Source organism: Numenius arquata, chromosome 18, assembly GCF_964106895.1.
Source record: "Numenius arquata chromosome 18, bNumArq3.hap1.1, whole genome shotgun sequence".
Lineage (NCBI taxonomy): Eukaryota > Metazoa > Chordata > Aves > Charadriiformes > Scolopacidae > Numenius > Numenius arquata.
In genome coordinates, this window is record NC_133593.1 from 884677 (window position 1) to 897091 (window position 12415).

The following is a 12415-nucleotide window of genomic DNA, read 5'->3' on the forward strand; positions in this document are numbered from 1 at the left end:
GGGTGAAGATACATCGCCACTATATCAAATTTTCCAGCTCGGTTTTGAACAACACAACTACTTTATTAGCAGGTGACGGGGAGCACTTTACAGTCGGCGGTCACAGAAGAGCAGTGGCAGTCCCAGTGATGAATACTCTGTCCCAGGACACACAACGCTCACAAATTCGTTCCCCCCAGGCTTACCCTTAGGCTGCTGTCACCTCTCCCGATCGCTCCCGGCCAGTCCAGCACGCAGCACCCGGCTTCCCAGTGCAGAGCGGGACACGGGGACGCAGGAGGGACTGGGCGTTCGGTGAGAATTGCCTACAAACACGTCAGGACAAACTACGCTTGTGTAGGAGGGTAAATCGCGTGACTGGCCTAACCTTTGTGAGGTTGAAGTTGTGTGTGGCTTTGGACAACTTTGGGCAACCTTTTTTTTTTTTTTTAAATTAGGATTTTAAACAAAAGATGCTGCGTGCAGCCTCCAGTGTATCTAAGGACAGTTTGGCAGATCAATTTTAACTTGGGAGATACAGAGCTACCCAAGGCACCATGAACTGGGCTGTGCCCGAAGTTCACTTTCGCAGAAGCCTAACATTTCGGGGGAGAAACGTACCCATTTCTCACTTACACTGAAAACGGAATGGATGGACACCCCCAAAGGCCCCCTCCAAAAGCCTTCCTTCTCCTTGTCCCCATCTCCTGCTCTAAGCCCTTCCCTGCTCAGCACTCACAGGGTTCCAAGGCCACACGTCACCTCCCTCCTTTCCTCAGCGTGTCCCCTCGCATCCCCTGCCGTTTGAGCATTATCTATTAACGGCTCAGCAGCTGAACGATACCGACCATCGCAGGCTTGACCGGGCTTCTCGCTACACCTAAATCTATGTTTATTTTGTTCAGTGGCTGGTGAGATATTATGGTACATCATAAGCAGCTCCGGTTGTTAATGTGCTAAGAATTCATGGCAGTTAGTGCACTGATAGGAGAAGGCTTTGATCTCACTGTTTGTGTGAGGTTTAGACACATTTCAGCACGCATATAGATTACCTCAGGCTAAATATATTGGCAAATAATGGCTTTATATTCTTTAAGTGATAATGCTTTATTCTGTGCTCAATAATCATGAGTTTCAAGTGCGCTTCGCTGGCGTGGCCAGCCTGACAGCGCAAGTCACAAGCATCTCAGCAAAACGCCTGGATTCAGCTTTGAATGCAGCGGGGGAAATTCTGCTGAAGCATGGTCCTGGCTGGCAATGGGAAGCCACAGGGTCACACGACAGTCCCAGCAGCTCGCCCTCCACTGCCTGCCGAGATGACATCGGAATTGTTAAGACCAGAGCCTGGAAGTTAATGAGTAGACTGTCCTTTTTGTAAAAACATAGTTCACGATGAATATTCAGCACCATTGCCTCCAACGATGACCTCCTCTCGTGTGACTGTTTCAGGAGCAATGGTTAATTTTTAAATGCGACAAGCTGTCTTGCCCTGAACATTTCCAATATAACAAAGCATTTAGGTAGAACCTGTCTGACACAGACACTGACCTGAACCATGGGAGTAGTTTACCAGGGATTGGCTCAATTTTAAGATCCCTGGATGCTTTAAATTGTGGACAGGCTTTCCAGAAGGTTCTCTCCAGCTCCACCACAAACTGTAGCTGATCTGCATCGCCCCTGGCACTTGGAGCTGGCTGGGCACAGCAGTCCCCATCCGCCGTCCTGCACGGGGGAACACCCCCACACAACCTGCCAGGGAAAAGCGGTAGAAACCTGTTGGTGAAAAGCCAGTGAATCCTGCCAAAACTTCCTTGGAAAAGGAAAATTCCTCACCGAGTCATTGCGGGAGAGGCTGGAAGGGGCTGGAATACCAGGCAGCTGCAGGTTTGTTCAGAAGAGAGCAGAGGGCCTCAGAGTTGTGTCCTACCCTTGATTCTTATTTGTGAGGAGGGAAATTAAATTCCTAACATTCCTTAATCAAGGGAAAAGGCAGCAACTGACAGCAGCCTGGGAAACACTGAGCAAGAATTCACCACAAAGGGAAGAACGGGTCCAAACACAGCAGCACTAATATAGAGATTTTATTTCGACTGTATTGAGCTGTACAGCACATTTTGTTTGTCACAATGCTATCGAACTGATTTTAGAGTTTTTTTGGCCAGCACATTGTGACGCTGAAACTCACAAGAGCTAAAAGCAGTTTGGACTAGTGGCCTGAACGGAAGGGCCAGGAGTACCTAGTTTCTGGCTTCCTTATTGCTTGCAGTCACTCCAACACCCACACAACAGGAGCGGATCCACTTTCTTCTGCCAGCCCAAGGGTCGCTCGTCCACGTCAGGCAATGACTGCAAGGTACAAGGCAGGGGAGAATCTGAAGCAAGGTGCCTTCTCTTCCCGAAGCCATATTGGTTGTTCCCAGTATGGAAAAGAAGCAGAGTCCAAGTAAGTACAGGGTCTTCCGATGACGCCAGCTTTGCTTGCACTACTGGGATTCACAAAACCAGAGGCTGACACAGCAAAGTGCAGGAAAGGGTCGTTGTTCCATTCCCTCCGACAGAGATGACAAACCATTAGCAAAAAATTTGGGAGATCACAACAGCATCAGGTACTTTGCCTCAGTAGCAGACCAAGTCCTCACAGGTTCCACCCCCCCAATACAAAGTCTCGGCTCATGAGGTGCAGAATGTATCAGCCATTTGCATTTGGCTGGAAAGAAAACCTGCACTTCTGCAAAGAAATGCCCCACTTTCAAACCCTTCTTCCTCATTAATATCTGCAGATTTCTCAGAAAGGAGGCAGGATGGATACTCCCCGAGGGATCGAGGGATTAAAAGCCCACCTGAAGCCTGCTTCCTTCCTAACCTTTCTTTCTTTCTAAACCCAGTTCCTTTTCCTTAGAATGAGTTGGGATCCCTGCTCTCTAGTTTAAAGTAGTAGAGAGACAATTACAAGTTGGCAACTCTGAACTTTGACCACTGTACAGGAGACAAAAGAGAAGTCAAATTCGAGAGGCATTTTAGGTAGCGCTGGGGCAAGTCAGACAGATTGTTTCCACCACTGAATGTGTCGTGTTTATCGCTGTAGCTTGGTTATACATCCTAAAGTGAAAAGCACAGACCATAGTGTCTCTGTCAGCCAGGGTCCTTCCCACCCCCGTTTTGGTATTGATGCTTCATTCTCCCTTCTTCGGGTTACATTAAGTGCACAGAAATATATAGCAGCATTTGGACTGAAACCCTCACATACACCAGACAGCACATTCCAGGAGGTAAAACAACACGTTATGGCCTATACCCTCAAGGTATCAAGTTTTCAGGATAAAGAGCAGTAGGAAGTGGAGAGCAGAAAAGGGGAGGAGGAGCAACACAGGAACACGAGTTCTGTTTCCATGCCAGGAGAGGATCAGGTGCCACTCCTGTGCCTGCACCAGGCTGTGACACGACTGCAGACAAAGCAGAGGGGCAGAGCAGAAGTGAAAAAGCCAATCTCCCCTCTCCCGCAGCGGGAGGGACGGGGGAAAGTCAAGCACGTTCACCAGTCCCAGCGGAGCATGAAAACGGGCAAAATCTGCTCGCCCTGTTTTCAGCCAGAATGAATTTCTCTTCAACACTCAAGAGAAAAATCAATTAGTGATGGCTAATGAGTCTTGTTCACCAAGCTGATCGCAAATCACACTCATGGAAAGAGAATCTACAGAACTGCTCCAGGCTGAGGCCCTTCCAAAGCACATGGTACCACCCGGAGCCTGCCCTCCCCGTCCCGCACAGCAGCTTGCCTTGGTGGGGGGAGTTGGTTCTAAACATGCCTTTCTATTGCTTTGGGGGTACTTTGCACAGGCAATAGCTGTGAAAACATCGCTTTCCAGCCCACAAAAGAAAGAGGGTGCAATCCCCTCTTCAGCCCTAGGTCGTCAGACAACAATGTACGGGCCCACCGGTACCAGAGTGGGGACACACCGCTCTCTAATCTGAGCTCCTCTGCTCCGCACTGACAGTACGACGGCTGAAGACAGCGCATTCAAGCTCGGTGTTCAAGTGTTGCACCAACAGCCTTCACAGCTACAGTGGAGGCAGAGTCACCCTTCAAACCCACGAGAGAAAAGGCTGGGCTTAGACAGGTCCCTTGTCTGGCGTTCAGCTGGAAGCTGTGGCGATGGGTTTCTTCAGGTGTTGGCTCATGAGCTCCCTGGCACGAGACACTTGGATGTGGTCATAACAGGAGTTACAAACGAGGACAGGGTCGTACAACTGCTGGTCAGGGATGGGCAACTTCAGGTGGCAGCAACCGGCACAAAACACATTCCCACAGTTCCTGTCAAGGAGCAAGAAAAGCAGTGAAGAGAGAGCTGGGAACACCCAAAAAACTTCAGCCAGTGCAAAGGATCCAGTTCAGGGGCAAAGCACCAGCCTCACTCACAGCTTATCAATATGTTTCCTAAAGTACGTGCTGTGGTCCCCAGTGCAAGCAACTGCCTGGCACTAAAAAGGGACTAATGGGCATTACTACCCAGGAGAAGGACCAAAGGCCTTGGAAAAATAGAAATAAAACCAATGTAGAACAGGAATCCGCAGGGAATTTGTGAGGCCTGATAAATAAAGGAAAGACATAAAACTTTCTCCTGGGAGCTGCAGGGAACAAACATCACAGACAGGCATTTTGTGAGGTTTGTGAGAAACAGGCTGAGAAGAAGAATGGAACTACAGCAACAACATTGTTTACCTGCAGTGGTGCCTCCGTTTGGCCAGCCAGAATTCACAATCGCAGTTAAAACAGTGCGAGGCCATGTGGTCCGGAACCCACCGCGTGACCTAGGGCAGACACCAGTCCTCATCAACTTTACGTTTGTACCACCACAACGACCAGGTCTCAGGACCCCAGCGCAGATGGAGACATGGCTTTGGACCACGAGAGGCCCGCTCAGAGCGAGCCCACCCCACAGGTCGCCTTCTATCGGGCACAGCAGCAGCAGGGGACGTGTTAAAGGACAGGGGTGGCCGCTCTCTGCCTTGCTTCCATCCCACTCTCTGCTGCCGTTACTACCAACACTGGCTGCAAAGAACCATCCTCTCCTGCTGCGTTACAGCTGCTGTAACGGGACACGTACCTCAGTCTCCTTCTTATCAACAGGCTCCCAGCTCGCTTCTGACAAACAGTCCTCGCTGTGATCGGAGCAGAAATCCTCAGTGTCGCTGCCATCCGATTCCTTCAGACACGTCTGCAAAGAGAGACAAAGTCAACAGATCTGCCTCAATCGTGGATTCAAGGCCATTCCCTGCTTCCGCTGCACTTGGTGCTTGGGGGGGGACACCTGGTGGCTCCACAGCTCCCCAACACAAGGGGGTAAAGCAATCATGACTGCACAGGAGCCACTGCTTGGCCCTCAAGAAGCAGAGATACCTCTGGGCAGCAGGAGGACACAGCAGGTGGACAGGAGGGGAACAGGGCTGAGGAAACACAGGAACGACCTTAACCCCCCCCACTCCGAAAGTAAGAGCGAGAGCTGTGGGTCGGGGAGGGCAGTGTGGGGGGCGTGGGGACCGTGGCACTGCCGGTGTTGGGGCGTGAGCGGCAGTTACTCACAAAGTCATCCTCGTAGTCCATGGGCGGCTCAGCCGGCGGGGCGCAGAAGTGGCGGATGTCCAGGCGCAGCTGCAGCTCCCGCACCTGCCTGCGGAGCTGCTCCACCTCCTGCTTGTAGCTGGCCTCGATCTGCCGCAGCCGGTGCTGGATCACGTCCGTGGGGAAGGGCAGCCCGTCATCGTCCAGGTAGAGAGGAGGCACAGGAGAAGGGCATTTTGGTGGCACGTGCTTGGGACCAGACGCTTGTTTCAGGTGGCAGGGGAGCCACGAGCGGCTGGGCTTCCCCGCAGGGCCTGCAAAATGGGCGCTGAGGTGGCCAGAGCAGCCTGAGGGTTTTGCGCCCTCTCTGGCAGCCCACTGGCCACTGAGGCAAAGACCCGGCGCCCGCAGCGCTTTGCTACTCAGCCTCTTGCTGCAGCAGCCGTAGGAGAGGAGGTGTCTGGGCGCAGGGTCCCCATTGGGGAACGATGTCACCATCCCTTGAAAACTGTCCCAGTTGGACCCCAGGAAGGAGAACTCGCTGCTTTGGCTCTGGGAAATGGGCTTGCGCCATTGCTCTAGCGGGACTCTCTCCAGCCGGCCAGGCTCCTCGCAGGGCACGCTCCTTCCACCATCGCCTTTGCCTTTCCCTTCATCCAGGCAGGCCGTGCCTGGGGCAGGGCCTGGGATGTCCTGGCAAGGGGCGCTTAGTGCCAGGGCCTCCTGGCTGGGAATGTCTTGGCAGGTGGCGTTTCTTTTGGGGCAGCCTTCTCCATTGGACACCACACCAGTAGCCTTCAGAGGTTCCTGGGGAGCAGTTTCTAACTGCTTTCCGGAACTACTGGAAACCCTATCTACATTTTTCTGTCTGGAAGGATTTGGAGCTGGACACGTGCCTTCTAGTTCCTCCGTGTATGCTCCATTTCCTTTTTCTGCCTCCAGAGAGACGCTGCCCGCTGGCACGGAAGTCCAGCTGCTCAGTTGCCCGCGATGCCCTTCATGCTCAGCACGGCAGCCATAAGAGCTGCTGGCTTGCACGGGAGTGTTTTCCTCTTGCTCCTCTGCCTGCACCATCTCTCCCACAGCCGCGGTGCTGCCGTCGCCCAGGAGCAGCTCGGTCCCCTCAGCGGCGCTGTGCCGGGCTTCCAGCCCCACCCGGACATCCTGGCAGTGGTTGTTCAGGTTGGGATCACTGGAGGTGCGGGTCAGGGGACTGCTGGAGTCGCAGGCTGAGAGCAGATCATCCATAGATCGTGTCTTTGGTAATCTAGATCCCAAAAGCAAACAACTCACAAAACAAAACTCCCAAAACTTTCCTCAATTCAACTGAAACTGAGATGAGGGAAGGGAAATACTCTTAATAACAGATGATGGGATGGGTGGAGAGGGGAATGAGCTGAAATGCACAACACTATAGCGTGGCCTCTGCAGTCGGCCTTTCTAGGTGCAGCAGGGAGCTGGACACGTTCTCCAAATATAGCTGGGACAATGCTACAGAGCTCTTGCTCTCCACAGGAAAGATGAGAACAGCAGGTAAAACAGAGGAACCACAACGCGGGGAGGAGGCAACCCAGGACTGGGGACCGAGGCTCTTACCTGTCCAAACATCTGCCGCTGAACTCCTGGCTCTGAGACCCGGGGGGCAGGTACATGTCCATATCGTCCTGTCCCAGGGGATGTGGCGAGGACGCTGGGAGATACACTGCTGTCCAGACGTGCAGCGCTCGCACGTGGCACACCGGGTGCAGCACCTGCAACAACCACTGACCATCAGAGATGAAAGCAAAAGGAAACCCCTCGAATCTCTCCCCAGACAGTCCCTGGTGCCTGGCACATGGAGAGCCTGGAAAGCTGGGCCAAGAGCTCAACTGACCTGCTCAGAGCCCGGCATATAGAGAAGGTTGTGGAAGTTCTTATTGCCAGCCCGCAGGAGGGACCACACAGAGCAGGTACGCTTGTAGATGTTGTGCATCTCCCGCTCGCAGGGGCTGTTCCCAAGGAAGGTCCCGTAGAGGCAGGAATACGTGTGCTGCACCAGCTTCACCTGCATCATCGGAGGGGGAACAACCGTCAGGGCCACTGGGAAATGGCATCTCCTGTCTACAGGGGAACGTCTTCTGCTCCTCTGGGATGGTTCTCGTGCTTCCTACCCAGCCGGTGACCCAACTGCTGTCCTGTCTGCCACACGGGGCAGGACAGTGAGGGGACAGCCACAGGAATCACTTAAAGCGAAAGCAACAGTCAACCAAGGCCATATCCATCCTCTGTAATCCCAGCCTGCATTATTTGGTAAGACAGAAATTAATAGCTATCGTTTCCTTAATTTATTTTTCAAAAATGTTTCAGGCTCATGTTGCTCAGATACGGAAATCAGGCTTTTAATCAAAACAGCGCTGCTGTTGGTATCTGAATTCACTGGGCTGGAAAGGGACCCGGAGAAGGAGCGATTCAAAGAAGCCAGAAAACATAAACCCCTCATCACTGAGCAACCTGCTCGGTACCTGGGGCTGCGGGACCCGCTGGGAGGAGGAGGGAATCGCAGGCAGCAAAAGCATCGCACACACAGAAACAGGTCAAAATACCACAGCCGAAGGGCAGGGCTGGACCCACACCGAGAAGGAATGTCAGGAATGCCAGCAGAGAGCCCAGGCACTACCCAGACATTTTTAAAGAATTCGATTTTTGTTTTCTTTCAACCACACCACTGTAAAATATCATGGCCTTCCTTCTGCCTCTGCTCACATCTGGCAAGGGATAGAGAGATGTTTGCATGTGTATTTCTTACCAAAAAAGCTTCGTTAAATTCAAAGAGGCAAGGAAATTGCTTCAGAAGCTGATGAACAGCATCCAGCCACTGGAGAAAAACTGGGCACTGCTCATTCTGATCTTCCACCTTCTCCTGGTGACCACAGCGATCACCAAACTTGTGACCAAAATCCAGCCAATCTGATTCAACAAGCACCTGGAATCCCTGTGAATAAAAGAAAAAAAAAAACCCTATTTGCAGATACTCGGCTGTGGGCGCGTGGCAGGACAAGGCGAGCCTGGTGCCAGCAGCGCCGGGCAGACGCAGGACTCCTCAAGGGCCAGAAAGGAGGGTGCAGCGGTGCCTGGTTTGGCAGCGAACCTACCTGAGCTTGGAGATTTCCAAACACAAACAGCTGCTATTTGTAGACAATAAACAGCTTGGAAAATACGTACAATTAAGAGCAGGGAAGCGGCTGAACCTTGAACACAGAAGGTTATTTACCGCAGCACTTCACCAAGCTGGGCAGAGGAGATCACCAAAACCAGGCAGGAAGAGAACATGGAAAAACCCAACACCCACAACAAAAGCTCCGAAACACCACAAAGTCATGACCAAATGCAATCCTGCTCCTTTCTCCGGATTCTGAGCCAAAAGCTGCCTTTTAGCAGACATGACCTAGCAGCACAGCAGAGCTCATACCTCCATCGTCCGGTAGTAGGGGTCCAGAAGGATCTTTGCCAGCGCTACAATCTGCGGAGTCCTGTCCCAGCCGTCTGAGCAATGCACCAGCACCGGGCGCCCTTCTCTGTCAACCGCGCTGGAGACCAGCACCGCTGCCTTCAGCATGACAGAGAGGTGCTGCAGCCACTTGGTGCTCTCCAGGGCAGAAAGCCAGCTAGAAGGTGTGCAAAAAGCAAGAAAATGGTTACTTAGCTCTCCAGTGGAAAAAAAACCCAACAAACCAACAAACAAAGGAAAAAAAGATATATTTTAACCTAAGTCTTCTTGGAGTCCTCAATGGAAATCAGTCTTTTCTAAAACGTGCTCAAGAGGAGCCAGCAAGGGAGTAAGTGCAAAGAATCCAACCCCTAATTTCAATTTTTTCCACATTTTAGACACCCTCAGAGGACACACAGAACCAAGTGACACAGGTAGCACTGCAATCCCTTCTGCATTACCAGTGAGCGCAATAAGCAGCATTCAGGCACTGTGAGTGCTTCCCTATCCCTACGTTTTCTGAGGAAAAAGGAAGGGATAAAAATTTTCTGGGATAGGAAAAAGGAAGAGGGAGGAAAAAAACCCAGGACATTAACAGGTACAGCATCAAACTCAGGCAGAGAACGGTCACTCACTTGCTGGGGTCTGGCACCTGGCTGCAGACAGCGCGCAGGTACTGGAAGCTGTTGCGGATGGAGTGGATGTTGGCCATGCCCATGAACACGACTTCGCAGTTCGGGTAATACTCTGAACACAACAGAGACGGAAACGCTCAGAGAGAGCTGCCACCACTGCAGCAACTGCCTCCTACGCTTGAGCTGTCCCCTCACCCCACCGTTTCTGGTCTCCAGGAAGGCAGGTTTTGTACAAAAGCCTTGCAGGCAACAGCAATACATCGGAATAATGGACTTTGCACAAGTGGGAAGGGGAACATGCTCCCAGAGACCAAAATGCTGACCCCCCCGAGCTGCGCTCCTGGACCCACTCAACAGAGCAGGTCCAAGAGGAAGATGTTCTGGGATGCGCTCAGCCCTCTGTACCTTCACATTCGCAGCCACCGCCCTTCGCTCTGTTGGCCACGGCCGCAGTGTAGGACCTAGCATCAAGGATCAGCAGCTTCTGAGGAGTCCCTGCGTTCTCCACACCTGAACATGCCGTCAGGGACGAGTCTGCAGAGACAGACACAGATTGAGCTCCCGGCACCTCCCTCCATCCTACAAGTGGCCTCCAGTGCCACCAAACAAGGCCAGATACCCGTCCCGACCACCGCGGTCAAGGTGTGACAGGGCCCAGATGATCCACCTGGAGACCAGGTTTAAACCTAGCATTGTAACAGCAACATTTAGGTGTAAAGCGCTGAATAATTCCCACGTTTAGGAGCAAGTGGAGGGGAGCAAGTGATCTCACCGAAGTCAGTGTCGCAGGCCTCGCTGCCGTCACTGTTCCCGTTGTGTGGGATGCCACCGGGTACCTTTACTCCAGGGTTCAAGGCACAGGCTTTGGCAATCGATGTCACGAGATACTCGTCGTCAGCGTTTCGCCAGCCCCACCAGCTGATCTCGGGCTGGCTGCAGCGGGCAATCACTGCCCCATTGCGCACGTGTCTGCAAAGGAAGCGAGAGCCTCGTGAAGCCCCTGGAGGGGTGAGGAACAACCCCAGCAAGGTCCACCTCCATCTAGCACCCGTGCAACCTCCTCACTGCTCCATCTGCGCCATTTACTCTGGCATCCAAGTGGTGAAACAGGGCAGGGCATTTCAAATAACCATTACTCATAACAACAGCAGTGCCATGGCTGTCACTCGCATCGCAGCAGTGAGGAATAGAAGATGCCTGTGAGTAGCCCAGGAGTGGCTAATGGGGCTGGGCATCTGGCACAAGATTGCAGAGGAACAGGTTGCAGGAGTGGCTGTCGGGAACCACCAGCACCACGGATGGTGGCAGCTCTGGGGTCAGCTGCAGCTCCCAGGGCATCACTGCCTCCAGCTCTGGAGCCCATTAGTAAGGACACGGACCTGCTGGAGCGGGGCCAGAGGAGGCCATGGAGATGCTGCAAGAGCTGGAGCTCCTCTGCTGCGAGGACAGGCTGAGAGAGTTGGGGGGGTTCAGCCTGGAGAAGAGAAGGCTTTGGGGAGAACTCTTTCCAGTTCTGGGGAGAGCCTCTTTCCAGTACCTGAAGGGGGGCTACAAGAAAGACTTGGAGAGGGACATTTTACAAGGGCATGTAGTGATAGGATGAAGGCTAATGGCTTCAGACTGAAAGAGTGGAGATTGAGATGAGATCTGGGGAAGAAGGTCTTTGCTGTGAGGGTGGTGAGACCGTGGCCCAGGTTGCCCAGAGAAGCTGTGGCTGCCCCATCCCTGGAGGGGTTCAAGGCCAGGCTGGATGGGGCTTTGAGCAACCTGGTCTGGTGGGAGGTGTCCCTGCCCAGGGCAGGGGGTGGCACTGGATGGTCTTTAAGGTCCCTTCCAACCCAAACCATTCTATGATCACCTCCAGGATGGAGGGCTGTGCCCTGGGCCATGACCACCACCAAAACAAAGGGGGAGTTTCTGCAGCAAGGGGGAAGCTGCCAGTTGTTCCAGCCATTGCTCTACTAAACTATTTTTATATGTTTATTTACAAAAATATAAAGATATATTATCTATAAACATAAAATACTATGTGCATATAGATATGTAAATATTTATAGATTAAGACAGAGAGGAGAACTTCAAATAATTATGGTTGTACTTTGGGAAAGTACTAGCTATTTATTTTAATACTGTTCTGTTCTTTGATTCTCTTTCTCTTTTTTTTCCTCCCTTAAAATACGTACCAGTTGTTAAACCATTTCATTTATCACTTGTCAGTTAGAAAGATGAGCTCACTCAGCATCAGACTGGTTGGTTTCTGGGTGGAGACCTGAGCTGGTGTTTATTAACAACCCCTAAAATGTGAACCCTCCCCCAGCTGTTGCTCACTAAGGCCTGGCAGAAGGCCCACAGCAGGACGAAGTGTTCATTTTTCACATCAACGCGGGCCTCAGGTCATTCACAAACAGTCTGGAAAGGGAATGGGCCATCGGGTGACAAAGCTGCTGGTGATACAGAATCATCCGGGAGAGTCTACAGCTCTCTGGAAAAAACTGCAAAGCATCTCGTGATACTGGGTGATAGAGTATGAAATTTAGTATTAGTAAATGAAAAGTATTTACAGATGATGAAAACATAACTCCAGCTATTGACACAGAGCAGTTCAGTACAAATCGGCAATTTTGAGCCAGCAATGTGCCCTTGTGGCCAAGAGGGCCAATGGAATCCTGGACTGCGTAGGGAAGAGTGTGGCCAGCAGGTCAAGGAAAGTCATTCTCCCCATCTGCTCTGCACTGGTGAGGCCACAACTGGAATGCCGCATCCAGTTCTGGGCTC

The 12415-nt window shown here is 52.2% G+C and overlaps 1 protein-coding gene across 1 annotated transcript in view; it reads right to left on the reverse strand.

Moving 5' to 3' along the window:
- Positions 1–2046: 2046 nt before the first annotated feature.
- Positions 2047–12415, reverse strand: part of MTMR4 (myotubularin related protein 4) — a 31032-nt gene continuing 20663 nt past the window's right edge. The window contains exons 8-18 of the mRNA XM_074160534.1: positions 10413–10609; positions 10046–10174; positions 9641–9752; positions 8988–9183; positions 8325–8510; positions 7413–7583; positions 7136–7290; positions 5561–6806; positions 5085–5195; positions 4700–4788; positions 2047–4291 (exon numbers count right to left, since the gene is read on the reverse strand). Coding sequence (XP_074016635.1) covers positions 4114–4291; positions 4700–4788; positions 5085–5195; positions 5561–6806; positions 7136–7290; positions 7413–7583; positions 8325–8510; positions 8988–9183; positions 9641–9752; positions 10046–10174; positions 10413–10609 — 2770 coding nt within the window. The 3' untranslated portion in view covers positions 2047–4113. The remainder of the gene's footprint in view (positions 4292–4699; positions 4789–5084; positions 5196–5560; positions 6807–7135; positions 7291–7412; positions 7584–8324; positions 8511–8987; positions 9184–9640; positions 9753–10045; positions 10175–10412; positions 10610–12415) is intronic.